Source organism: Netta rufina (assembly GCF_964035555.1).
Source record: "Netta rufina genome assembly, chromosome: 3".
NCBI classification, from domain to species: domain Eukaryota; kingdom Metazoa; phylum Chordata; class Aves; order Anseriformes; family Anatidae; genus Netta; species Netta rufina.
Genome location: NC_140125.1, coordinates 116,381,429 through 116,409,219, shown reverse-complemented (window position 1 = coordinate 116,409,219; position 27,791 = coordinate 116,381,429). Strand labels below are relative to the sequence as shown.

Here is a 27,791-nt window from a genome sequence, read left to right as displayed (position 1 = left end):
TACACAGAGAGGAGTAAAGGTTGTAGGGCAGGGCTGTACAGTCCCAGGCACTGCACGGGCTGAAAACACGACTTACTTTCCTTCTGATTTGGGGAATTTTGCCTTTTTGCAAGGGATTGCTGATTCAAGTATGAGACTTGATCATCAAGTGTTAATCATCAGAGCGCAGCGCTGTTAGTGGCTGATGCTGGTTCTTGTGAAGAATGAGTATCAGCCTGAGTGACGTTTAATCAGGATTGTCCTGGGTTCCAGGGCCTGTTTGGTTGCTGCACAAGTAACTAAAAGCTTTGTATGTCAGTGCTCAGCTTAGATGTGCAACTAGGTCTGGGTTGCTCTTAACCTCACTCTGAAATGTTCCCTTGAATTATTCACGCACGGTGCCCGTTTAATTCCATGCACAATTGTTATTATGGTCAAAACATGAAACAAATCAAAAAAACTTCCGCACGACTGTTGTTCCAAGTGCTCTGCTTGTTCTCCATCCTCACAATTACTGCTTGGGGTCTTAAGCCCAGTATAAAAGGGGTAGGGGGCAGTGAGAGAGTGGAGATGCACTCGTGCTGAATGCCAACAGAATGCTGCTCCCATTGGCAATGGCTCAGCTCACCGATGTCTGGACTGCTCTTCTGCTTCCTGCACCTTGGCTCCTGTTGCAGGGCACCTGGGTAAGTTTTAAGGGGTGTATGTGATCCCAAAATCCTCTGGCCAGCAAGAGAGGAGCTTCCCTGCACCAGCAGTAGGGCAGAGGTGGTGACCTGTAGCAGTGTTTGATCTGGAGAACCTGCTGATGGAGTAGGTTCAAGCATGCTGAAGTGCATGCCTTCTGTCTCGATCACTGTTTATTAAATAGGCTGCTTTAAGTCAGGCATGAGATATGCTCTTAGTTTTCCTGGGAGTTTGGTAAATTGAATTTAGCAAGACCATCTGTAGCCAGAGATCAGAATTTCTTGTAGGTAAATGAACAAATCTTATTTCAATTCGATGAAGAACAAGTCTCCTGATCTGGAGGAAGCAGTCAATATTAACCTGACAATGTAAAATGAAAAGTCAAATAACGTTTATTAACATAAGGTGAGGCTCTGAAGAGTTGCAGAGTGCCCTAAAAAATCTCAGGTAGGATTTTATCTTGATTTAAAGTGAGAAGTGAGTAGTGACATAGAACATCTACTGGGAGACCTAAGCTGAAGTACTGAAGCATGCTGTGGAGTTCTACAAGGTGATCTCTGGTTTCTCAAAGTGAACCCAACTGGGATGTCTGTCAGGAGCTTGCTAAAATACCCCATGAGCTGGAAGGAGTTTTAAGGGAAAAAGATGGGTTATGCGTAGGAGTAGGCAAGAGGAAACTAAAATAATTGCAAAGGGTTTCTTTACTAGGATGGAGTGGGAAAGCTGCAGTGATTCTGGTTTGAAAGGAGATGAGAAGCAGAAGCCCATGAACAAGCGTGAAGTGGAACAGGTCAGCGTGCACCCCGCATCCCAGCACTCACAAGATTAAGCAGACAGGCTATTGAAATTGAGAGATGACAGATTTAAAAAATGAAAAAATGAAGTTGTTAAAGGATTATCTGTCCAGCCTGGCTCTGGGCTGGGAAATCCTTTCCCCCTCGCTGCTGTGAGACCAGGCTCGGGCCACCTCTCGGCGTTGTCACATTCCCGATATATTTTCCTTTGCAGAGTTTGTTGCAGTTCTTGTCTCCTGTTGGTCCATGCTGCTAAAACTCTCGCTAGGCTCAGATACCCATGACTCATCTTTGCTTGCAGTGCTTCCTTCCAGCTCTTTGAAAACCACTTAGGAACTTTTCAGCTTTCTGATGACATGATTTTTCCATTGCTGCCTACTTAGAACTTCAGTCAGGCATCTGTAGGCTTTTTTTTTTTTTTTTTTTTCTGTGCTATCTCATATATGTGATATTCAAATATGTGCATAAAAGTTCTTCTAAACACACACAGGAATGGTAACTTCAAATTCTTTGCTAAAAATCTTTTACCGTGGTTTGTGGGGGAAAAAAAACAACAAGTGACTGGTGTAGAAAACAGTTGAACCCTATTCATTCATTTGCTGCCTTGTGCTGTCCTATCTATTTCTGTTGACCTGTATATTCCCGGTTTGTAAAATCTTTAGTGCAGGGATAAGTTTCTAGTCTGGTTTTGGATCTTCCTTTGTGATTGCTGCTGACAGGACTACTGTAAATGCAAGTTAAAAAATGGCCAAGTAATTGAACCGAACTTGGGAAAGTTCTGATAATGGATGTCAGCTTTGCTGTATCAGCATCCAAATTTACTGCCAGCTCCTGGGGTAAAGAGCCAATTTCTCAGCAGAGGTTGTTCTTTTGTTAACTAACCTGCAGGTCCCTGTGCTTCCCCGACTTCTGGTGCTGGTGAAAGAGCAAGGCAGGGCGCTGGGCAGCTTGAGCCTGGTGTGGACCTTCTGCTTCCAGATGCCCCAACCACCCTGTTGGTGCAAAGAACTTGAGGCCTTTTCCCCAGGTGTTTTTGTTTTGAATTTCGTAGCCTGCAGCACCACCTGAGCTAGTTTAAAGATCACAGTCAAGTTTAAAGATCAGCAGCAAAGCGTGGGCATCATCCCAAAGCATGGTGCAAGCTGCAATATCTGCCAGTGAAGCCGAGTAAGCTCCGTGGTGCTGCTGCTGCTGCTAGGTTTGTGTCGGCTGCCCAGCAAGCTGAGTGCATGGCCTGTGTTTGCTGCAGTCTGATGGGCCTGCAATAGTTAAAGGTTTTAATTCTGCCTGTAAATCTGACCTAGCCATAAATGTCATCTCTAGGACAGCAACAATTAAAAGTGATTTATGGATGGCGAGCATGAAAAATGAGAGGAAAAGCGATGTTGCAGCTCCGGGTAAAGATCAACTTTAAAATATCTACAAACTTGGGACTTTTGTTTCTTGATACATCTCTTTCTGATGTAAAAAATGAACCGACAAAGCACAATGAGACACCCTGAGTTACTGGGTCTAAACCAGCCTTACTTGGTGCATTTCCTACTCAGCTGTTACATTTGGGAAGAAGTAACTCTAAGGACAGTGGTACAAGGGTTGCTTAATGTGACATCCTCATTTCAGGGGACATTTTCTTGTTCTGTTCTTTGAAGGGCTGTTGACTTCCGAGTCACAGACAGACATGCCTCTGATCTTCCCAAAGATGAGTCAGGGTGCAACTTGTGTCTATAAGTAATGGGGTCACATTTGCAGGATGCTGGTGGGACGAGATGTTCTCTAATCCCCTGCGCGGGGTCATGTAGCTTGCTGTATGGCAAAGAAGAGCGAGGAAAACAGAATGCTGACTTTTTTGTTGCTTCTATTTTATTAGCCGCTCTGCTGTGGATTTTAAGGTGTAATAAAGTAATGGATCGTACTGTAAGCTTGGTGGCTTTAAATGCTGGGTTAATTTACACTCGGAGCAGAGCTTTCAGTGTCAGGCGATCTTTTTTTTTGCCAACATAAGCACTCAGCTGAAACAACAGCTATGACTCAGTTGCCAGCGAACGCTGCTTGAATTGATTTAGTCGGAGTTCAGATTTAGCACATAATCATGTTCAATTTGATCCACTGTGCTGCCTAGAGATAAAAGGGTTGAAAAAATAGATTTAGCTTATGTCAGTCCTGGTGGTGATGTCATTGCCATGAGAGATGGAATAGCGCTGTTACTATGCTCCGCCGGCTCAGTCGGTGGGTGTACGAGGGGAAGGCAAGGAGCAACTCAGTTAAGGGCAAAGAGCTCGTGGCGGAGGCTTGCGCTCGTTGTCGGCACTGAAACAGAATTTCGGACTGCTCAATAGCAATACCGAGCCGAAGATTTTTGTCTCCTTCCAGTCGTTTGTTACTCGGAGGTTGCTTAACTCTGTGTGCAAAAGGGGGGGATGCCAGCCCGTAGCATGGACTGTGATGTCTCCACTCTGGTCGCCTGTGGGGTTGACGTGGAGATTTTTGCCAACCAAGAGGTTAAGGTATGCGCCTACTGTTCTTTTGTTGCAGATGCTTCTTAGAAAAGCCTGTGGGAGCGATGGGGATTTGTACGTAGCGATTCAGAATGAGATTCTGCTGCGGTAGTAAAAGGCACGCCGTTAAAAAATCTGTTAATTAGGGGAGAGAGAGATGTGGGAGAGAAATGTGCCTGCTTTTTACTGTGGTCTGATAAGCTGAAAGAACAGCCCGGTGTTTACTCTTGCCTGATCTAAGAAATGGGTTATATAACTGGCATCTGTGTATGTGCATGCTTCATCTTCAGAACAAACCATTCATTGTTAATTTTCTCGAGATATTTTTAGTCCGCTGTCACTTTTTTAGATCAGCCGTGCCGCGAATGTTTGTTATTTATCAATATTGACGATCTTCAGCTGTCTTTACTCATTTGAGCAGGAGCTGCTCCTTGGCATCTGAACCCAGACGAGTGGGAAATCTTTGCGAAGGGTTAAAAGTTTGGAGCGAGTGTTTTGGTGCATCTGCAATAGGGCAGAATACAAAAAGTTGTGCATCTTGCATCTCGTATGAATACCTCAAATGCTTCATTCTAAGATTTGATATGCTGGGCTCGTAGTCTCTTAATTAGACGACTGCTGTAGAAAAATCATTGTATGTAATTGCTTACTGTTGAAATCAATTATCTTTCTCATTTGTTATGATATTACTACAAGAAAATCGCTGCAAATTAAGTTTGAAAGAGGAATTTTAAGTATGCTTTTCACAGATCAGCTGAAAGAGCTCAGAGGCATAGCACAGTGACATTCAGCAGTTTATTTAAAGGACATGGACAGACAACATTAGTTTCTAATCTGATTGCTGTCTTCTTAGTATTAAAAAAATGGGATGGGGGGAAAAAGGCTGTACAAATCTGAGGCCAAATTCGGAACCCCTGTTCTGTTTAACTCTGAGTCATACCTTGAGGCCAATGGAAATATCTGGAAAAAAAGCATTGCCATTCGCAAGAGTTTGTCCTGACTCTTATTCCCCTGTTGGTTTGTTACCAGGTGATATCACACACACACTGTGTACAAATGCTTTTATGCTGCTAGCGAGAGATTCTCGTTAATTTAAAAAGCTTTTTCTTCACAGTTCAGTAGGGGATTCAGAGATGGAACTGATGGGGAATAATTCGGAGGAGTGGTTCAGGTGGACGGTCCTGCCTGCATCGGGACATGCTTTCTCTTGTGCTTTGAGTAGAAAAATGTTTGTTGTCTTCTTCCCTTCCTTAAAGTACCAACAGATTTGTTTGTTTTAATTCTAAATTCAGAAATTGACCTGCATTGACATAGGCTCATATTGGAGTGGCTGTCTTTTAGTTTCTGGTCCATGTTGAATATTAGGCTGTGCAAGAAATTAAAGTTGCCGTGATCTTCCTCCATCCTTATTTATAAGGCAGTAGCAATGAAGTAAAAACTGGGATTCCATAAAATCAGCAGGAAGCTCTCCAATGACTTTGGTGAGAGTTAGATGAGGCTGATTTAAGCTGCAGCATCTGAAAAGCACAGCTGAAGACCACGGGCTAACAGAACAAAAGGCTGACGGGGACACTGCAGGAACTGAGTCCCTTTCATGTGCCACATCACTTGGACTTGCAGTGCTTTGTTTGCTTCGGTTAAACCTGCCCTTTTTTCCCCTGGCGTCTGAATTCAAATGCAGTGAGTGCAAAGACTTTGGGTGTATTTACAGAGGAGACTGCACTGCGGACTGCACTGCAGCTTGGAAATGGTAAGTCGACTTCTAAGTTGCCTGTCTTGGATGCCAGAAGCAGACAGTCCTCGGCCACCCGTGGCTCGCTGCAGACCCATTTGCACGTCGGTGCCAACTCCAAGAATTTCAGCAGCAACGACAACAAAAAACCTATGGGGTTCTTGTCTGCAAACGGGGTTCGCTTCAGCTTTCTGAAGGTGGTTGTCTGTAGAAAAATGGTGACTTTGAGGGGAACGTCCAGGTTTCAGGTTGGAAAGGAAGGAGGTTACGGGTGTGAAAGTTGAAGAAAAAGAGGAAAAGCGAGCACAGAAGTCCCTGCCTTCAACTGGAAGGCACGAGTATCACCAAAACCTGAAGTCCCAGGTTGCTGATGTGGCCAGGGGCTGCCCCATTCACCAGGCCTGCTGCAGAAGAGCTCAGCATGTGTTGGGGCTGTGGAGCAGGTGGTGATGATGGTGGCTCCTTGGAGCCATGGCTTCTCCTGAACGGTGGTTTGGTGGTGCTGGAGAGGCAGCGGCTGCTGCTGGGTGCCGGAGCAGAGTGAGCTGCCGGGCTTATTGCTGCTTTCCCACCCATGGAAATGACCTTATTCTGCAGGCGTTCTGCTCTTAGCGTCTGGCAGACGGGCTTGGAAATGCTCCGTTTCCATTTGGCCTCTGGAACAGGAGAACGCTCGCTCAGTACTGAAGGCAAAGCTTTGTAGTTTCGGTGTTTGGAGCAGCTCATCCCTGCAATAAGCACGTGTGGCTGCCCTGAAGCTGGCAGCTAGCCCACAGCGCTGACACCGTTGGTTGGCCATCCATGAACCCATCGAGCGGGTCTTCCACTTCCTTGCAGCTGTTGCTTTGAGCTTGCCTTTTATAGCCCCAAAATTGGGTCAGGCTGATCAAGATGCTACTTAACCGTGCAGCGCCTCTACGTCAGGAATCAGGGAACTTGAGGAGATACCCGTAGAAAGCGTGTAGTGCAGTTCTGCTTCGAAATTCACCTGGGTAATTAAGATTCTTCTTAATGAAGAATCTCTAGATGATGAATTTATGTAATGTTTGTTACATAAGCAATTAGTTAATGAATATCTTGTTTATTTCTAATCGAGAAATTCCAGATGTTACTGAAACAGGGGAAGAGAATTTAAACTCACACTTCTTACTCAAAGCAAAACATTCTGATGTTGCCAATTCTTCATGGACTCTCTTCAGTTACATTCACGTGCCGTGCGGCTAGGCAGCAAGGTATGATTGGGACAACCAGGCACTACGGCAACAGAGAAGAAATATTAATGGTGGAGGCTGATTAAATTTGCATCTGAAGACAGTAAGGTAAAGTAATGCAGATAGGAACATTACCTTCATGCAGGGGAAAAAATAAGGTGGAGATGAGACAGGCAGCCAAGGAAGATGGTAAAAATAGTTCCTCTGTTTTGACCATATTGCTTTTTGGGATTAATCCTCGCTGGAGCGGGATCTCTGTCAATCTGTAAACTCATTATTTAGTTCAAATGCTACCGTGAGCATATTGCTAATGATATTTGTTTGGGATGTATTTGGAGGTCAGTCATGCCTTGTAGTTGCCTGTGAGAGGCTTAGCTGCCTAACACCATATCTAAACTTCTGAGAGCGAAAGAACATTTGGCTCCTGTGTTTTTTTTCATCCCTGCTTCAATTCTCCATTTGTAAAAGTGGCTCACTCGCTCCCAGAGATGTTCTGAGGTTTAAAGCTTAAGTGCTCTAAGATTAGAGTCAAGTGAAGAAAGTGGTAGAAAAAGGGAAGTGTTGCTGCTCTCTGGGTACTGCCAGCTGCCCAGAGGTAGAAACCCTGCCTTGCCTGGGGGGTTTCAGGGCATCTGTTTTCAAATTCTTCTCCTTAGCCACGCAGCCTTGATTTAAGGGGAGAGATTGTTGCACAGCCATGACTCCAAAAACTGAAGACACAAGAAGAAAACCAAACAACAGCGTGACCACAAAAAAAAAAAAAAAAATCCTGACAGCTGAAAGACCTATTTTATAATCTCTTGCATTAGTATTTTCTGTACTTGATAGTTTCTCTTTGTTCTCATAGTTCTTGTCTGCATGTAGTGTTACAGCTGTAAAATCTTTGATAGGCAAGTACCCAAATCCCAAATCTTCTGTTGTTGTGTTGTTGGGTTTGTTTTTCCCCTCCTCAAAATAAGTTTTCCCAGGTGAAGTTGTTTTCAGATCCACAGTGCAGTGTTTCTCTGAAGGCCTCAAGCTTTTTTTATTATTATTATTATTTTTTTTTATTTTTATTTTTTTTGTCTCAAGCTTTACGGATAGCTTGCTGGTTCTTAGCATGGCTTGGATATTGAGCAAAATTGTACGTTTCAAGGGAAGTGTCTCCACTAACCACGTTGCATGCATCTCCTTATTTTAATAAACATTTTAGCACATAGATGAATGGGTATGTTTTTTATAGTTGGACGCTTTTTTCCTGTAATATTTTCCAGGAGTGATTATACCCAAGGCATTAAATAATCCACTTCATTTTGACCGTTCGTGTGCCAAGCAGCGTGTTTGCTTTGGAAGACATTATCTAATCATACGCAGAATGCAAACAGCCATGACAGCGTGGTTTCAAGCAGCGAATTCTTTCTTGGTGAAGAGATGCTGAACAAAACGAGTAGCACAGTTTATCAAACACTTGGGTAACACTCAACTTGCCAAGGTTGGGAGGCTGGCCAAGCAGAGCGTCTGACCCGCGCTCAGTTGACGCAGGGTTTTCTGTTGTCCAGCCGCACACTTCAAGGGATGCCAGGAGCGTGTGCCTGGGCTTTTACTGAAAATTGCCCCCATTTATAGGGCTCAGTGGCAATAAGCACCTTCATCATCTAAGTGCCAACAGAATTCAACTTTTCCACAGAGGAGACTTCTGAGGCTCATGTCAGGGGACTGTCTGGTCCTCCTGTATTTATTGACTTCCAGCGTTGAGTCTTGACTCTTTTGTTTGGTTTAGAGTGTACCGATGACCTTCAGTTTCTACTAGCTTGAGGCATGATTGCTTAGCTGCCCCCTGCACTAGCAGCAGTATAGGATATTTAACATTATTATTTGTCCAGAGAAAAAAAACTTAAACTTTCCCCTTTTTTTTCTCCCTGGCAATGTTTCTCGATGCATACGCAGCCGTAACGTTTGGCTCCAGCTGATGCTTTCCATCTGGGCTAGAGGTTGATTCTTGCTTTGTTCATGTTAATTCCTGACAGCACAGATGACTTTCTCATAACATCAGTGTTGTTAGGGTGCGTTTAGCTGCCCTCATTTGGTGTTGCTGTTGGTGCTCAGTCAAGGAAAAGCCCTTCACTGCAGTAGCTCTGACAGAGGAACCAGCCCCAGCAGCACTGCAGGATCCTGCACGGCAAACCTGCAAGGAGAAACCAGATCACAAAATCATGGAATGAATATCCTGGGTCAGAAGGGACCCACAAGGATCTTTGGGTCCAACTCCTGGTTCCACACAGGATCACACAAAACCAGACCCTATGTCTGAGAGCATTGTCCTAACGCTTCTTGAACTCCAGCAGGCTTGGTGTCGTGACCACCGCCCTGGGGAGCCTGTCCCAGTGCCCGACCACCTCTGGGTGCAGAACCTTTCCCTAACACCCAGCCTGACCCTGCCCTGTCCCAGCTCCATGCCGTCCCCTTGGGTCCTGTCACTGTCCCCAGAGAGCAGAGCTCAGCGCCTGCCCCTCCGCTCCCCTCCTGAGGGAGCTGCAGGCCACCATGAGGCCTCCCCTCGGCCTGCTCTGCTCTGGGCTGAACAAACCAAGGCACCTCAGCTGCTCCTCACATGCCTTCCCCTCCAGGCCCTTTACCATTACCTTTGTAGCCCTTCCTTTGTACAATCCCTTCCCTCACCCAGCTAGCAATTCTATGCCTGATGCAACCCAGGGTATTTCTGGCCCTCCTGGCTGCCCGGTCACACCGCTGGCTCAGACTCAACTTGTTGCCAACCAGAACCCCCAGATCCCTTTCCACAGGCCAGCTCTCCAGCCTCTCATCCCCAAGTGACTGGATATGGGAAGACCAAGCTATGTATTCACGTGTGAGACACGATATATTTTGTACACTGCCAAGATCTCTTCTCTTTTAATATATCTTGCCCCTACCTTGTCTGTCTTCCTTCCTGCTTCATCTTTCTGGAATGCAAGAAGGAATTGTGTTTTCCCTTGTTGTTGTTGGACTGTGTGGTAGATGGTACTAGAAATAAGTAACAATACTATATATACTGTTGAAAGTATCCAAACACTAAGTGATACGTTACACCATGCTATGTTAAATTAGGAGAATGCTTTGGGGACAGACAGCTTCTCTTTCAGCAAATGGAGGTGGGTGATTCGTATCAGACCTTAGATTTCAAAGTTAGCAATTCACGGAAAAAATACTTCATGGCAAGTACTTTTGGGGAAAATGATTTTGAAGTGCGTTTTTCAAGTAAGGAAAGTCTGAGATTAGATGGATGAGGAATGTCATTTTTAAAAGTCATCTTCAGCAAACTCCTGGAGCCGGTGAATAGTGCCTCTTGGAAGACTGCTTGAGGGCTGGAGAAGTGTGTGAGGATTAGCAGTTAAAACAGCGCTTCTGAGTGCATGATGGAGATCATCCATCCCGACGCGAAGGATAGATGGGATGTGTGTGGAGAAGTTGTTGTGGCTAGATCAGATACTCCTTTTGCTTTACAGCAGTTTAAGGGTTTGTATATGAAGCGAAAACCAAGTGTGCAACGTCGTAAAATGAATTTCAGCTAGCAGTGGGTTTAAATGAGAACAAGAAAAGTTCTGTAATGCCTAAGAAGGAGGAAGGAGGAAAACAATGTGAAAATCCAGTAACAGCAAGAAGACAACACAGAGCAAACAACGCAGAGAGGGTTACAGGATGACTGGTTTTGTGTGTGGTTGTATAAAGAACTTGGCTGATCATGAGCTAACTTGATAGAAACAACCACCACCAACAAAACACACACAAAAAAAGACACCTAGTGGTGGCCAGCGCAGAGGAGAAGTGCCAAAAATAGAAGTAAGGTAAAGTTATGCAAGTGTACGGGACCTGATAAAATGTACCAAAGCACGCCTTAGGATATCTCGGATGCACACCTTTTGTCTGTAAAATGAGATTTAGTGTTGCCATCTGGTTTGCAGATCCTAAGAAGAGAAGTAGTGAAGTGTGAAAGGTACTACCTTTATCTAGAGAAGCAGCTGATTGTGTCACAGGATTTCTAGGACGGTGTGACCAGCCAGCTACCTGCGGGCTACTGCTAGTCCTTGAACCATAACCAGAGGATTGGTGAGCTGGAAAAAATTCTTATTAATTATGACAGCTGGGAGTGAAGCCAAATGCTTTGTAACAGTAATATGTATGTATTCATAGTAATAATAAGCAGCATGCTTATGTTGGAAGCAAATTATTGACGTACTTAAAGTTTTAGAGATTTGGGAAGTTGATTTTTCTTTTTAACAGTGCATGAATCAAGAGGAAAGGTGTTCAGAGACCTATTTCTTGCTGTTGGAGCAGATAACTAGCCTGAAACTGCTGAAAAACTATTGTGATTTAAGCTCCATGCACACAATCCTAACTCCCAAAGGAGAGGTATTTCTTGGGATAGAGGACAAAGCTTCATGTCACCAAGTAGTGCAGAGTAAAACCATTTCCTTGGCATCTGGTAGCAGAGGAACAGGTGATTACTCAACACATACTGCACCCAAGAAAAGAACATTTTTGAATGTCATTGGCTAGATGTTTGCTAAAATTGCTGCTTAAGCTTTAACAGCTTTATATAGTGTGAAACAGGCAGAGCAAGAGGACAATAAGGATTTTATACAGAGGAGGTTTCAAATGCCTTCGATAAGGAGAATTTACTTTGCAGAGAAAGTAATTGGTATAGATATGGTAAAACTGTAGTAAATGGGAATGTGCCACGGCTGTGTAAAATGAAGTAAGTAGCTGATAACAGCTGCAGATTATCTTGAACGGCTCTATTTTGAGACCACTTATCTGTAGGAAGCTACCATTGCTTTCAACCTCTTTTGATTCATCTGCCCCAAAATGTTTTCCATCAAATTTGAGGTTTATCTGTAGCAAGTCTAGGTCTATTGTGTTCCTGGTCTTTGTACCCTGTGCTCGGTCCGAGGGCTGCACTGAGGGACTCTGAGAGTGGATGTGTTCACTCTTAGTTGATAATTCTAGTTGATAATTTGTCCTTTATAATTACATAGTAGTATCCCATACTGATTAAGGACACAGTACAAGCCAAGATTGAAACTGAAAGATGGAAATTCTGGTTGTGAGCCCCAGTGAGCACAGCCCCTGCAGTGGGGACTTGCAGCTGGGTGCGGGTACCGTCCGGCTGCCAGGCTGAGACCCTCGGAAATTGCTGGTCCTGTGTATTTGTGTGTCATCTAAAATCTAATTGCACCAAACTTTAGTGCTTTAGGATCTTTCTTCAGAGTCAGACTCCTTGAGAGACACATTATGGACTTGCATAATGGCATTTGTGAGGCAAGTAACTTCCTTTAGGACACAGAGACGGCGTGAAGCTGTCACACAGCAAGAAACTGGACTCTGCAGGATACCAGCTATTTTTATATGTCCTACTTGTTTCTTTTTTTTTTTTTTTTTAATAAAAAAACATTCATAAAAATAGAATCCACATTTGGTTACCCCTCTGGCCGCCAGACACTGGGCTCGCTGCCTCCCTACTGACTTCTCAACAGCTTTGCACACAAGGCCCTATGAGGAGCAGCTTCGGTTTCATAATGCCGGTCCAGGATCTTTTTAATATCGTGCTGCTACTGGTACATTTTTCACATCAGGAAATGAAAATGATTTTGATGAAGAGCAGTGCTGTTTTTAGCTGTAAGATAGGATTAGTCTACTTTCCAGCTCTTGTTTCTAAACAGAATCCGTGCCAACTGGAAATTATCCAGTTGGTTGAAAAATGACATGGGAGCAGTTTGGTCAGGAATATTTGCTTTTTCACCCTGGGGTTTCTTCCATCTGCCTACTAAAACAATTATATCACTGCAAGACTGAAATTCCCTCGTCCGTATCCTGTCTGGTAGTGGTCAGTGCTAGCGGCTGTTGAGGCGGATAGAAGCCACTGCATCTCCTCCCTAGACATAACTTGTAAGTAGCCTGGGCCCAGCATCTCCCCTTTAGGTGCTGGGCATCTGCTTACAGCTCTACGCAAAGTCTTCTCCTTTCCAGCCTGCACAAGCCCAATTTTCTGAAATACACTCCTTCATTTCATTAGGTTTGATAACGCTCTAAAGTCCTGCAGGCTAATTAGGCACTATATTGGGAATGAAAATACGCCGTCGTATTTTTCTTTTTTGATTAGCTGTGTGTTGACCACTACACGGCATTTCTCTGATATTTGGGCATCAGTGCAGCTTCAGTTATTGGTGTCCTCTGAGGGCTGTGACCTGCCTCTGGAGATAAAACAGCCTCTCAAAGTGCAAAGCACGTTGTTTTTTTTTTCCACTGAAGTTTATTCAAACCAGAAAGCATTGTCAGGTTTTTATAGGACAATACCGAAATGGATGCTAGTGACAATATAAAAGCAGCTTAGAGGGAAGACTGTATAATCTCTCTTTATGCAGATGCTTTCCATCCATTTTCTACCCCGATCTGCGAAATCAAATTCACAGTTAAACTCTCCGAAATGATAACAGCATTACGCTCAGCTGTATCCAGCAGATTATAGCTAGTCAGAGGCTCCTCGGTGGGCACAAAGCGGGTGAGTGTGGGAGGACGCTACCCTTGCAGTCCCTTACGGTGGTCTCTTTCAGGGCCATGCATTAATGTAATCATGGTAGTTGGTGGCAGTTCTGCCATTTGAAATGAGGAGGAGCAGATTGCTACCTGTAGTTATCCTTCTCCTGTCTGTGCATACACTCACTGGTGTCTTTCCATTTTTACATTGTGATTCCCGTTGTGAGGAAAGCCTACATCCTATGTAATAATACAAAGGAATTCATTTTATCTTCTCCTTCATCTAAATATATTAACCCAACCAAACCAGGATGCCGGGAAATGGCCTCAAGTTGCACCAGGGGAGGTTTAGGTTAGATGTCAGGAAGAATTGCTTCATGGAGGAGGTGGTCAGGTATCAGAACAGGCTGCCCGGGGAGATGGGGGAGTCACCGTCCCTGGAGACATTTAAGAGATGTGAGGACGTGGCACTGAGGGACATGGCTTAGCAGTGGTCTTGGTAGTGTTACGTCAATGTTGGGCGTGATATTATGGATCTCTTCCAGCCTAAATGATAAATTATTCTAATCAGAAAACGTTCAAGTTTAATTTTCTTCATAGTAGCTCATCATAGAACCATTCAGGTTGGAAAAACCCTCCAAGATCATCTGGTCCAACCATCCCCCTACCACCACTGTCACCCGTTAAACAATGCCCCTAAGCACCGTGTCCAGCCATGGTGCTGTGTTTTGGATTTGGGATGGGAATAGTGCTGGTAATACCCCAATGTTTCAGTGTAAGCACTGCTCAGCACCAGCCGAGTCGAGGACCTTTCTGCTCCTTGTGCTGCCCTGCCACAAGGAGCTCTCCCTTTGAAGAATTAGTGAAGGAAGCACCACAAAGAGTTAAGCAGGTTGCAAATGACATGTACATAAAGAATTGGTAATGAAGACACACTGGCAAGCTACAGAAGGAAACTTTCATGAATCATGAAAGCTTTTTCTAGAAATAGTCTTGCCTAAGAGATTGCAGTAACTCAACATGTTTTTGCTGGATCTCTCAAATTAAAAGAGATTGCATGGTTACTAAAGAAAAAAGAATGAAAACAACAAAAAAAACACAACAACCCGCAAACCAACCCAAAATAACCCCAACATACACATTCTGTTTGCTCGATTTGGAGTAGGGCAGAAAGTTTGCATTTTGATTCGCAGGAACCAAATTGGTTTTAAGATTACAACGCAACAATCTTTAAACAAAGCCTGATTTTGATGTAGATAAAACAAGTTTTGGAAGTGCTCGTATTTTAATTTTGGAGAGCCGGGGGTGTAACGCAGAGCTGAGCTGGTGCTGCGGTACGTATGGACTCGTGTTCCTTTCCCGAGGCACATCGTGTTCCAGTCCTCTGCTGAGCAGGGAATTGCCACCTACGTGTGACCACGTTAGGTGTGACCCCCAACAAGCCCGGCTGGGGAGCAGCGAGTGATTCATCTAATGGCTTGCTTCTCTGTGGACATTTTCCATGGGACCACTCTGGAAACATTAATATCATTTTCTCCTAAGGATTGCGTTGGCTTTCTTCCGCTATGTCCTACAACAAATGAGGCTTGAACATCAAAAGTGCATATCGCAGTGCACTTCAGTACTTGTAAACCTGCTCATGTTCTAGAAACTTTTTTTTCTTTTGTCACCAATTAAAATATAAAGTTTAAGGGAGAACTAGACCAAGGAATCCATATTTCTTTCAATTTAGGAAACCTGATGGACCCTCTTGAGTGGTTACTGGACCAGACGCAGAAGTTCAGAAGCAGAAGGTCGTAGTTGAATCCAGTCTTTCGGTCCTTTTGAGCATTTCCTGACTTGAAACTCTCCTAGAAATGCACACATTCGCCTTTTATTGACCTAGATGATAACCAGAACTGTTAGTGGAGTCTGAGCCAAGCGTGGCCTGAGCCAAACTAAGCCATAAGGGGAGGTCTGAAGTGCCCTCGTGTCCTGCAGAGATATGGTGCATTAAACAAGCACAAAATGCAGAAAGGCATGCTGTGATGTGGTGTAAGCATCCCTCATGCATCTTTGAACCCTCAAACCCTTCTCTAGCCCATCAGGTGAAATCTGTTGGAATTGCTCATGGCATCCATTCAGTTACAGTGGCTGCTGTGTGACCAGTTTGAGCTCCTTCTATCTCCTACAGCGAGCTGAATGGGCCAGGATGTCTGAAACAGATCCGGAGAGGCATTCCCATGTCCCTCTCTTTGCTGTGCATGCAAGCAGACTTCATCTCTGTGCACCTTTGTTCTTCTCTGACCCAAGCTGATTTTTTCTTAGTTTTCTTTTTTACCACATATTTCTGCTGAAAGGCGCCGTTATTGAACCCCTTCACGTAGCGTTGGCCTTGAAGTGCTGTTTACGTGGAATTTATGTGGGTTTGCTGCTCACCCAGGGGTAGCACAGTGCTGCTCGTGCTGTGTTTTCATTGTGCAGCGAGAGACGTAGAGGCTGCAGCTTCCAGGAGCTGTTCACATGTATACAGAAAGCAGAGCGGCTTGAGTAATTTACAAACGAAGTGTAAGACGGAATGACAGATGGGCCAGGCTGACTGGCAAGAATAAGGAGCAGTAAAACAGTAGCAGAGAGCGACAGACAGTGGTCACGCTTCTGCCTGTTCTGCCATGTGTTATGGGCTGCAACAGCAGGCAGAGAGGCAAGAGAGGAGGTAAGAGCTTCCTTCCTTCATGCTTTTAGTGCAGGGGTGCAAAGACTAAGGCGTGGGTGTACACTGCCTTCTACATTTTTGTCTCTGGTCAACTGCTTGCATTTGAAGTTAACTTTAAGCACAGATTTTCATATTAAACTTCTGAGAATGGGCATTGCTGGGTCAATAATTTTCCCTTCTACCTTTTTCCCATTAAAAAACATTAATAAAAGAGATTCTCTTCCCCTCTCCTGCTTGTGGTTTTTTTTATTTTCTTCTACTAGAGGGTCGTCTTTGAAATCATTAGTGTCCTTTCTCAATCAAACCTTGCTGGAACTCTTATTTTGAGTTATGTTGGTGCAGTTTGCATTTGGTTGCACTGAGACGGAAAGGGGAAAAGCATTCCCCGCAACTGTGATGAGAAGCAGCTGAAATGCTGTAAATGTTGATCACTGCGGGCAGGCCAGTAAATCAGGAATGGGCAAGACAAGCATTTTATTTGTTTAAACCATCCCACGGCTTTTTCTTGTTTATTTTTCTAGTTAACTGGGCTGAAAAAGACAGGGAATGAATAATATGGGTTTTATGGATGTTTTACAACAGTACATCTCCAAGTGTATAAATAAAACTAAGTTCTTCAGCTCTTTTAGTGTTTTCTTTCCTATATTTCATTCTCATAGTCAGCGTTCTGGCCAGTGAGGTTCTGCTTCTGTGTCACTGGCACCAGCAGAGGTGTCCCCTGGCACTCCAGCAAGCTTGGCAACAAGAGACTGAGCTTTGTAGATCATCTGACTTTCTAGATCATCTAATTAAGTAGATTTCTCCAGAATGGAAATGGAAAATGGTGCTTCTCCCCTCACAGCTCCCCTGCGTGGGCGCTGTGACCACACGTATGTCCTCGCCTCGCTTTTGCCACACAGAAAACAAAAATGGTCCACCTTGAAGAGCCAACGGGATAAAACTTCAGGTTTTCAGTCATCCCTGAAAAATAGCATAATAAGAGAATGAACATTTCAGGTTCTGTTTTTTTTACAGTCCCTAAATTTATACAGTGCTATGAATATTTTTCATGCTGTTTCTCCTAATGAATAACCTCGCAACCCTAGTTTCCTGCACAAGTTTGACTAGCAGCTCCTTATTTGTTAGTGGCCATTTCATTTTATTTATTCCAGGCTTTTTCAGGAATGCCAGCTAGCCATCATCGGGAGAGATACCAGCTTGAGTCCACATCAGCACATTTTTTAGTCTGAGCTGGGGATTCTCATGGGGCAACTATCTCCATTAACTGGACTTCTGTTTGCATCACAGATGAGTCCATGAGCTGGATTCCTTTCAGATGAAATTACTCCAGGAGCGTGCCTGGTGTGCTCCAACTGCTAACGGGTGTCCAGAAAGTCCTCAGCACCCCCTGTGCAGATCTGCTCCGACTGAAATGCCCTTGTTGGCAGAGACGGAGCAACTATTGGTAAAAACTAATTAAGGTTGTTTTTCTTCCACACCTGTGTTTGCTAAATTGAGGTGATAGGAACTTGAAGAGTTATTGATGCAGGCTACGAATATCCACAGCAATTTGTTGTGCTACCAATTAGATGTTGGGCGTAGATGTCTCCAGCAATAAGGCAGAACTGATAACTGGTGTTGTGCTATGTACATTCTTAAACTGAACGCAGAAATGCTCCTTGGAGTTCACTGTATACATTACCTACCCATTTATTGTTTTAATTCTTAAAAAATAATAAATAATTAAAAACAAACAAACAAAAAAAAAACACAACACCAAATGCTTACTTCAGGGCAGCTTGCAAGGACCTTTTCTTCCTGCATTCATTATCAGCATTATTTTCATCAGTCTCAAGCCGAAATGCAACACTGCTACTTGGAAATATAGGAATTATTTTAAATGCTCCACAAACTTGCTCTTCCTTTTTTTTTTTCACTACCAAACGTGATGAGGAAAAAAAAAAAGGATTGAGGAATGATGCACAAAATAGCGTCCTGCATGGGAATGAAAAGGAGCTTCCAAGAGACCGGCCTGATGTCTCTGCAGGGCACTCCCCAGGCAGGGGCAGAACTAAAGGATCTATTCCTACAACGTGCATTCGGCCAGCCGGCTGGAAAGCCTCCTTCCCATGTTTCGGGGATGCAGCATCTGCAACTGGAGGGCTTCCAATGTGGAGCGCTCAGAAAAGCTGTCGTGGGCAATACAGTAAAATAGCAGAGTTCCTATGAAAAAAATAAATGTAAAGTGTGGCTTTTTCTTCAAGCTCAGTCGTTGGGTGTGAAATGGAATTGAGAAGTCTCCAAAGTATATTAAATCACCCCCCTGGCATTGCCACAGGAACGGTTTATTTCATCTTGAAGGCGCCTTTGGTTTCCAGATCAGTGGAGCTAAGCAGGAGGAATGTGCGTCACTTTGAGGTAAACAGGGATGTGAGCTGGTTAAAAACAGAAAAGGCAACGCAGCAAAATTCTGTGCCCCTGACATTTGTCAGCCGCTTCTGAACTGCGAATGCTGCTTCCATGAAGCTCTGGGGCAGATCTCAGCTCCGTACCTTTTGTTGTGCTGATGAATTGGAAGCAGGACATGCATTTGTGTAGCTCGCTTGGTTTTCAAGAGGCAAGTCTGCCTCGTTTTGCTCACCAGGAGGCTGGCAGTGCTGCTGCAGTGCTATCACTCCTGGCTGGACTGTCCTTCTGCAGGAGGACTGGTGGTGAGGGATTCTCTTACTGCCTCCATCCCAGCGTCAGGTGGAGCTATCAGGCTTCTTCCAGCTTGACGTTTCCTTTTCCAACCTTACTGGTTCTATGATTCTCTTTCTTTTTTTTTCTTTTTTTTTTTTTTTCTTTCACAGCCATCTTTTGTGAGGTGATGAATTACCAATGCCTACCCCACATTATGTAACGGCTGCTACGTTTTCTCCAACTCCCTTTCTGGAGCAAGGCACTGAATCTGCAAGCAGACAACCTTTTATCTACTATTTTTGCTGTTAGAAGCTGGCATGTAAGGACGGCAAAACCCTGGAGATGCAGCCTTCAGCATCTACAGGATCTGTGTAGATGCAGCCAAAACAGCACTGACCTAAGTCTAACACGGCAGAATGCCTGAGCCACAGACCTGGGCGTGCTTTGTGGCTACGTGTGTGCTGGCTAGCGTCAATTCTCTGCACTAGGTCACTCGTTATCAGGTCTGGAACACAAAATGTGCATCTTTCTAACTGCATAGTAGGACTGAAAGGTATTAAGAACCTCTTTAACATTAGCAGGATGGCAATAGTACAAGCAAATACGTTTTGTTTTAAGCAGAGAGAGCAAAATTTAATGTTTGTCATTGTTGTTTGTTTTTTTTTTTTTTTTGCTTGTTAGGGTTTTTATATTTTCTAACCTGTACTGTTTTATTTCATCTTTGGCTCACAATTTACCTGCCCTTACCAGAAAGCTAACCACAGAACAAGCTGCCTGAACTGGGGTAGGAAACTCGTGTTGGTTTGTTGATGTACTGAGACAACTGTGCAATTTCAAAAGATTTAAAATAAATGAAAACAAATAAATGAGGGGGAAAAAAAAGCACAAAGAAACCCAACCTCTTTTTATGCTCGAATTCTCTAATCTAAATGTGGTTTTCTATTTAGGAAGAGCTGAGCAGAACGGTGCACTGAGTTCCAAGGTGAGAAATACAACAAAACAGCAGGGTGACCAGGCAGTCGTTGCAGAGTACTTTGTAATTTCGGTTCCCTGGCAAAATACCCAGTCTGCCCTGTTTTTTTTTTCCCTCCCTTTCCAAATTTCTCACATGTAGAAATGTTCCCATCTAAAATGTACCCTGGTGAACGACAGCTGGAAGGGCACATTTCACAATGGATGGGGAGAACCTGTGCCTTAAGCTGATCCCTGAGTGATTAATTGATATTTTAGTCTCCTGCCATTTCTTAAAGGCATGAGGATGAGACCATGGGAGCTCTTTATTGATCATCATCATAACTGATTTAAACTATTTCTGCCCTTTCCATCACTCCTGCAATTTAACTGAGAATCAGTAGTGCTTTCTCATACCCACTTCCAAAGCTGCCTGGTAACTTTTACATTTTTAGAACTAGAAAATGTGATAGTTTTGATTAAGCTGCTGCTTACACTGGCTACTTTCATGTAACAGATTTATACACTTTCACTTGAGTTACCTCAAACTGCCTGTTTGCCTTCTGTGGCTCGTGAAATAATTGTTAAAAGCTCCTGAGGTGAACTGAATTCTTCCAAGTTCTGTTTAGACACATTTTTAGAAATGAGCCCCTTTTTGATGGACTTCTGGAATTAGAGAAATGCATATTGCCGTCCCATGAACTTTTCTTCCTATCCTTTTCATGACAGTAATTAGCCTTTTTAATACTTCTGGGCCAGTAGGACTTCCAAATTTTACTGGTCTAAATGCTCAATAGCCTCTTGAATTTGAGCCTAAAGCTCTTAATAGGCAGTCTGTTTCATACCAACACTGTTGGTTATTTTAATGCAGATATTTCCCATCCTTTCACAATATTTCCTAACTTCTTACATTTAGATGTAGCTGCAGATACTCTACTTTGTATCCCAAACAGAGATCATCCACCTTTGCCTCCCACAGTGGGCTCACCACTTTTCTGGCCATCCTTGCATCCCCCTTCTTGTTGCTTTCCCAACCTGCCTTCACCTTTCATGATCTCGGATGACAAGAGCCATCCACATCCAGACTAGCTCGTTACAGCACCCTTTAAGTGGCACTGACACATCGCAATCTTGAAATTACTTCCTGATGATATTTTCTAGCATCTCATATGTATATATATACACTTATATATATATATATATATATATATATGTACACACAGAAGCGTGCCACTTCAATGACTTTCCATCCCTCTAGGATTAAGCTGCCAGCCCATCCTCATTGCTGTAAACTGGGAACTTTCCATTGATTTTTCAATTTCAATTTTTTTTTTTCTTTCAATTTTCAGTCAATGCTTGACTTTGAAGAGCGCAGCCTCCGTATGTTCTGCCAATTTTCGTCTTTCATCCGGTGCTCCGTGAGAGCTCTGTGGTGTTACAACCCGTGTGGCTGTGCTGAAACAGAAGACATTGGGCTCGGAGATAGGAGTTTTTCTTCTAAGAAAGCTTATATCAAACACAGAACTCATTTCAGGAAAAAAACTATTTCATAACTGTAAATTATGTCTTGGTAGTTGCGTGCAATTAGTTACTTGGATTCTCTTTTATATAAATGAACAGAAAAATGGAAATTGAAAAACCGTTTGCTTTGTTTGCCTACAAAACTCCAGGAAAGAGGATTAGGCTGAAGTTTTAAATCACAACCATCTCCTAAATCAAATGTGTAACAAGGGTGATAATGCGTGTAAACATGCTGAAGAATAAAACGTAATTTGTGTTGCAGCTCTAGGGCTCGAATCCAGTGCTCACTGACGGCTGTGGAAAGACTTCCATTGATTTGAATTAGGCTTTGGCTTTTGTCCTGAGCGAGCACAATAGCAGCGCAGCTATTCATGGACGAAGTGTTTGGAAATAAATCACAGGGACACAGCACTGGAAGGAACTTGCCTCGGCGCAGCCCCATTCACTTGCTAATTCAGGCAGCCTTGGTCTGCAGTGCTTGTGTGGATACTTTCTCGTGGTCCCTCGCATGAACTGACCGAACGCCATCCTCAAAAAGCCTTTCGCCACTGCTACTGTAGTTGGAAGGCTGTTTCTGAGTCATTACTCCCTTTGCCTAACTTCCAGACTAAACCTATTCATGCCAATTGTTTCCGCTTGTTTTATGCCAACACAGCCCTCCGGTTTCAATAGCTTTTTCTTTACTCTGCAGCGTTCTGGTAAATTACGGATGGCAGTCATGTCTCCTCTCCGGCTTGGCTTTGCTAAATAAACTAAGCGTTTTAATTTCTTACTCGGTAAGTTGTTCGTTCCTTTTATCTTGGTAGCCGTTATGGGAACCTGTTCCCATTTGCCTTAATCTTTGCGGGATGCAGGCAGCAAAGCCTGTAACCTTAATGAGGTGTAATGGGGCTTTATATAAACTTGTTAATGCTTCCCTTGCTTTGCTGGAAATACTTTTCCAGATGCATCCAGTGCTTTGTTTGCCTCCTCATGGCTGCATTTCACCAATCGCTTCTGTTGTGTGCCTTGCAGGCTCTGGTTCCCCCGGCAGGCTCCTGTTTAGTAGCAGCAATCGGTTTGAGTCCACGGGTGCGCAACTTTGCCCTCGTGCTCTGCGACTTGGAGCTTGGGCGTCACTGCAGCACCCCTTCTTCCTTGGATGGTGCTCTGCTCATCCTCACATCAGCTGTCATAAATCCCAGAATCATTCAGCTTGGAGAAGCCCTCCAAGATCACCTGCTCCAACCACCCCCCTACCACCAATGTCACCCACTAAGCCATGTCTCCAAGCACCACGTCCAACCTCCCCTTGAACACCCCCAGGGACAGTGACTCCACCACCTCCCTGGGCAACCCGTCCCAGTGCCTGACTGCTCTTTCTCAGCAGAAATGTCTCCTCATTTCCAACCTGAACCTCCCCTGGCACAACTTGAGGCCGTTCCCTCTAGTCCTAATAATAAAAAGCCCAGGAACTGCTAGTGGTGCTGAGTGATGGGATACGGGAGCCAAGGTGAGGTTGCAGGTGCGATGCGGGGAAAGGCAGCCAGTGCTGAAGAGGGGCACGGAGTCCCCAGGGGAGCGGATGAGAACTGCAGTGCTGGTCAAATGAACGGCACTGAAATTTGTCAGAGCATTAATTGGGTCCCCCAGAGATGTACTTTGGATGGATGAAGACTGCCAGGATCCAGGAAATAAACGCACAACTTTATGACTTTCTGAATTTTGACTCACTTTCTACTCTAAGATAAGCAACACTACAGCCTAACCTCAGACGTTTCTCTCTGATTTTTCAGAAATTTAAAAAGTATTCAGAAAGTTTAGAGACTTAAAAGCATTTTAAAAATCCTGAATCATAGAAGTGCTTTAAAAGCCCTGAATTGAGATGATTGAGTCCTGAATTATTTATCCAAAAGACTTGAAGGGGGAGAGAATTTGCTAAAGGTCTTTAAGATGTATAAGATCCATTCTCTTACAGACTAGAGTGGCTCTGAAGGACATTTACCCAGCTAAGTGCATTCAGCAGCTACCAGAAGTCACAGGCCAGAGCAATGAAGGCATGAAGCTCTTGCTGGGAATTAATATCCAGCAGGGAGGAGCTGGGCTGGCTCAAGATGCAGCTGAGGGCCATTAGCTGCAGCTGGTGATTAATGACCTTTGCTGAGGTCATTATGATAATCAGCCAAAAACACAGCAAAAGCGAGCTGTGTGGATGCCTTTGGCTGGTGCAGTGGCCGTGCTTGGTGTTGGGATGAGCTGGAGGCTGGTTCCCCTCCCTGCTGTCCCACATCCTTAGGGGATGTGCTGTCCCCTAAGGGCTGGACCCCACGGGCTTTTTATGTGCTGTGCAAGAAGAAGGCAGGCGTGAGACTGGCCAGGGTGAAAAACCAGGAATCGTTTTCCTACTAAACAGCCAGCTGCAACAGGTAGTTACCTCCCGAGTACTCAATATTATCAGTTAACTCTACATGTACATCCCTCTGCTGTCCTGTTGTCTCCCTCCCCAGCCCTTTTTGCCCAGGTCCCTGCAGGCTGCACGGACGGCATCCCAACCCTGCCAGGGCTGCGGGGACTGCTGTGTTTGACCTTTAGCTAAATTCCAACCTGAGGCAGACGTCTGCTTAGGAAAATTAAATTGTGCAAAAAATGTTTTAAAAAAAAAAAGTCTTAAAAAAAAAAACAAAAAAAAACACATCAAACAAGGGTGTGAAATATTGACAATTTAAATGCTGGGTGCTGTGACTAGACCTGCTTGTACAAACCCATCAGCTTCCTGCTGTTTGTGGGATTGCTGTGTGCCTTTCCTTGCCCCTGACCAAACCACTGAGCTCTCTTCTTTTTTTTCTTCTTTTTTTTTTTTTCCCCTTCAAATATCCCCCGTGGTGAGAGGAAGAGGTGAGCGAGGTCAGGCGAAATGAAATGAAAATCATGAAAGCTTAATAGACCACGGGGAGGTTCTTCTGAAAGGCTGCCAGGGACGGAATATCAGTTATGGGGAAGAAGACCACAGAGCTGGCAGGGAATGAAAGGAAACGTGGAACATGCGCACCGAGGTTTCGTGTTCTTTGCCATGCAACTGGTTCGTTCTCCAGTTAACTCTTTCACAAGCCTCAGGTGCTGGCAGGAGGATGCAGCTCTGCTCGTGTCCCCCTGCTGCCTGTGGTTCTTTGGGGTACATTTTTCAAAGAAGTTTTGTACTCTGTCATGTAGCAGATGAGGACTAAAGTATTGATCAGATTGCACAAATGGAGTTTTCTGTTTCTCCTTCTGCAGCCCCTACCCGTTAGCCACTCTAAGAGATAAGAAATTATTTTCCTCCATGCAAACAGAAGTCACCTAAATACTTTAGAAAGTGCTTACTTGCGGATATATCAGAGCACACATGAGGTTATTTCTCACCTGACACAATAGCCTTCAGTGGATGAAATATTTCAAACAGTTTTTTTTGCAGGATAAAGAACTCCTAATAAAAGGGATTTTGTTCTGGTTGATTCCCCATCTTCTAAGACTTCAAGTCTTGACTGCAGATGTTAAAATGCTAGGACTTCTTGTGGTCCTCGCTGGATGGCAGCCTCAGGTCTGAGGAAGCACAAATGTTAGACTCCGTAATAACCACTCCTTTTTGGTCTTAACATTTATGAATGTTTGCTTGTGTGCATGAAAAGACCCGTGCAGGTATCAGAGTTAAGGCCATCAGGTTCATTTGATGATGTGATGCTAGTCGGTGTGCCCGTAGCTTACAGAGAAAACAGAGGGAGTCTGATCCTCCAGGGGTGCTACCGTACCTTGAATTCCTGCTGATGTCCAGATCCAGAGATTTAGTATTTCTCAGACCTCTCTCACAGTGTTAAAATATCCTTATTTGCGTCACGTGCTTTTGGACATGCTGTTCTGTAGCGCAACATTTTTAAGCCTGAAATTTGTCTTTGGGCCAGGTCGCTGTTTCCAGCCATCGAATCATTTTTTTCCTGCTGCTACGCCGACTCTCAAGGACTAGGTCTATATCTGCTCTAAGCATCTAAATGACAAAACACCCAGAAAAAAATGTAATATGCAATGCAAAGCGAGACCACAGTGCTGATTTGAATGTAGCCCTCAGTTCCAGCAGGCCTGGCTGTGTCTGCTGACTCCGTTGTCATTCTGCACAGTGTTTGCTTTTGTACAGATGAGATCAGTCGTCTGGTATTCTCAGCCTTCTGCCCTTTTCAGCCTCATTTCATGAAGCGCTATGCCATCACCGTCTTGCTCAACTTTTATGAGAAGTTCAATAGCCGGTGGGTTCTCAATTTGAAAACTGCTTCCCTCAAACATTTTCCAGAGGTCAGCACTTTTCAGCCCGATGCTTTTCCCTAACTTCTTTTCGCAGAGCCCTTATTCACCCGTGGACAGCCACCCCCAAGGCTGAAACCTGCTGATTAAACTGTCCTCCTCAAGTTCCAGATCATGTTTGAACAGACTGATGTGACAGAACACCAAGTTAATCTTCACTGTTGTTTCTTTTTCATTTGCAGGAGAAATTTGAAGGCTTGTTCCGTGCCTACGATGACTGTGTGACATTCCAGCTGTTTAAGAGCTTCAGACGCGTGCGGATAAATTTCAGTAGTCCCAAATCAGCCGCTCGTGCCAGGATAGAGCTGCACGAAACACAGTTCAGAGGGAAGAAGTTAAAGTTGTATTTCGCACAGGTAATGAAATCTCATATCTACTTCTGTGTTAGTGCATAGCTTTTATAGAAATATTGTACAATAAAGTTGAATAAAAGCAATAAAAGTTTCTCCCTTGCCCAATATTGGTGCTAAAAGATTACTCAAACATCCTTCTGTTGCGTGAGCTGTACTTGCCCTGCGGGTCTACAGTTAATTTAAAGGACCACTTGGGACCCAGGTTGCTTATACAACACACAAGTTACATAGCTTAGAACTGATTTACAACATCTGGTATTTGCTGTGGGTAACTTTCTAGCCATAAAAGAAAAAAAATAAAAGGCAGTAAAGTATGTAAGGTCATAAAAGAAGTAGGGCTGAATTATCTGGCTGCAGCCCTGAGCCACAGTTAGGCTTTCTCCAACCATTTTTTCCCTAACTAAATAGATGCGTGAATTTTCTAAAAGAGGAGCTCATTAATTTCAAGTAAAAGGGAGAAGATAGTAGGGAGAAGAATGCCTCCAGCTTGGGGGAGATAAGTGATCATATCCATCACTTTCTACTTGAAAGTAGAAAACGAAGGTCCGATTCTTCTTGACCAAGGGAGAGAGAATTTGGATCTCCCAGCCAGGAACCAGAAAGATGAGGGAGCTTGAGAGCCTTGACCACCACCTCTTCTAATCGTATTTTAATAAATAGCTGTGGTCAGTGTGGCTTGTGGGATACTCACCAGTGCCTGTAAGTAATGGGAGTGTGCTTTAAGCTGCCAGATAGAGGCCTTAAGTTAAGGGCAGGCTCATTTGAAGATCTTAATTAAGCAAAAAGGCTGTTAAATTTTGAATCTCTGCAGCTGGGGCAGGATTGGAGCTGCTTTGAGCCTAGGCAGAAGCAGAACCTTCTCAGGAAGATGGGAAACTGCAGCAGTGAAAACCCCAATATGCTTAACAGGTTAGATGGTTCAGAAGATTTTACAGCTGGATTTAGGTATTGAAAATCTACCTAGATCCCATTTTAAAGGCCCTTAACTCCTAGATCTGGCTCAGATATATATATTTTTTTTTTTTTTGAAAGGTTTTAAAACCTGCTGGTAAGCAGACTGGGGAGTCATTTCACTCTAGTTGAACAGTCAAGAGATTAACATGAAATTTGAGATAACCCAAGAAAAAGAGCAACTTGCATAACAATGATTCCTCTCCATATCCAAGCTGCTTTCCTGCAAAACCATTTAGGTATCTGCACCATGTTCTCCAGTGCATTCAATCTTAAAAGAGCTTACTAGTTGTGTCCAGGGAATGAGTTTGTGGAAGCAGCACAGTGTCTGGAGCAGTGTGTGTTTGTATGGCCCTGAGCCAGAATGAATCAGCACTTCCAGACCTAGAAATTCTGGGGAACGTGAAGGGGAGAGACCCAAACTGGGCTTTTGCAAAATCCATTCAGAAATAGCAGGGTGTTTATCTTGAACTTGCTTTCATGTAAATGCAGTTCATTGCTTCTGGGCCCGAGTTGGTTTTAAACTTGCTCAGGTATGCCTGTAGCTGTGCTGTAATTCGTTTATGCTGAGGTTTCTTTAATAGAAAAAAAAGGAGCAAGAATTAAACTAGGGAAGTTAAGATAGAAATAAAATGAGTATAATTAGTTGCAAATGACTAAGGAACATGATAGATTCCTTTATCACATCAACTAAAGAAACCAAATAGTCGGAAAGTTTCTGAAATTCCTGCCTTGGTGCAAGAATTACTGGTTTCTAATCTAATGCCTGCTCTTATTTAGGACTGTAAGCAAGCAGATCACAACAATACCATTTTAGCCTCAGAAGTCTCTTACCATGCAACTGTGGGTACCAAAGCTTTGCTCTTATTCTCAGAGAACATACACGATAGGCACAAACATTGTAGCTTTGCTCATGTAACAGCCCCCCGCAGTGTATTTACTG

General features: G+C 43.9%; 1 protein-coding gene across 3 annotated transcripts in view; it reads left to right on the top strand.

Moving 5' to 3' along the window:
- Positions 1-27,791, top strand: part of RCAN2 (regulator of calcineurin 2) — a gene marked incomplete at both ends in the record, with an annotated part of 71,708 nt that overhangs the window by 36,859 nt on the left and 7,058 nt on the right. For 2 of the 3 annotated variants that reach the window (XM_084283755.1, XM_084283756.1), the window contains one exon: positions 25,727-25,900. In XM_084283755.1, the coding sequence (XP_084139881.1) occupies positions 25,727-25,900 (174 nt within the window). Of the gene's footprint in view, positions 1-3,877; positions 3,965-25,726; positions 25,901-27,791 lie in introns of those variants that run through there. The other variant, XM_084283757.1, reaches the window with a different exon arrangement.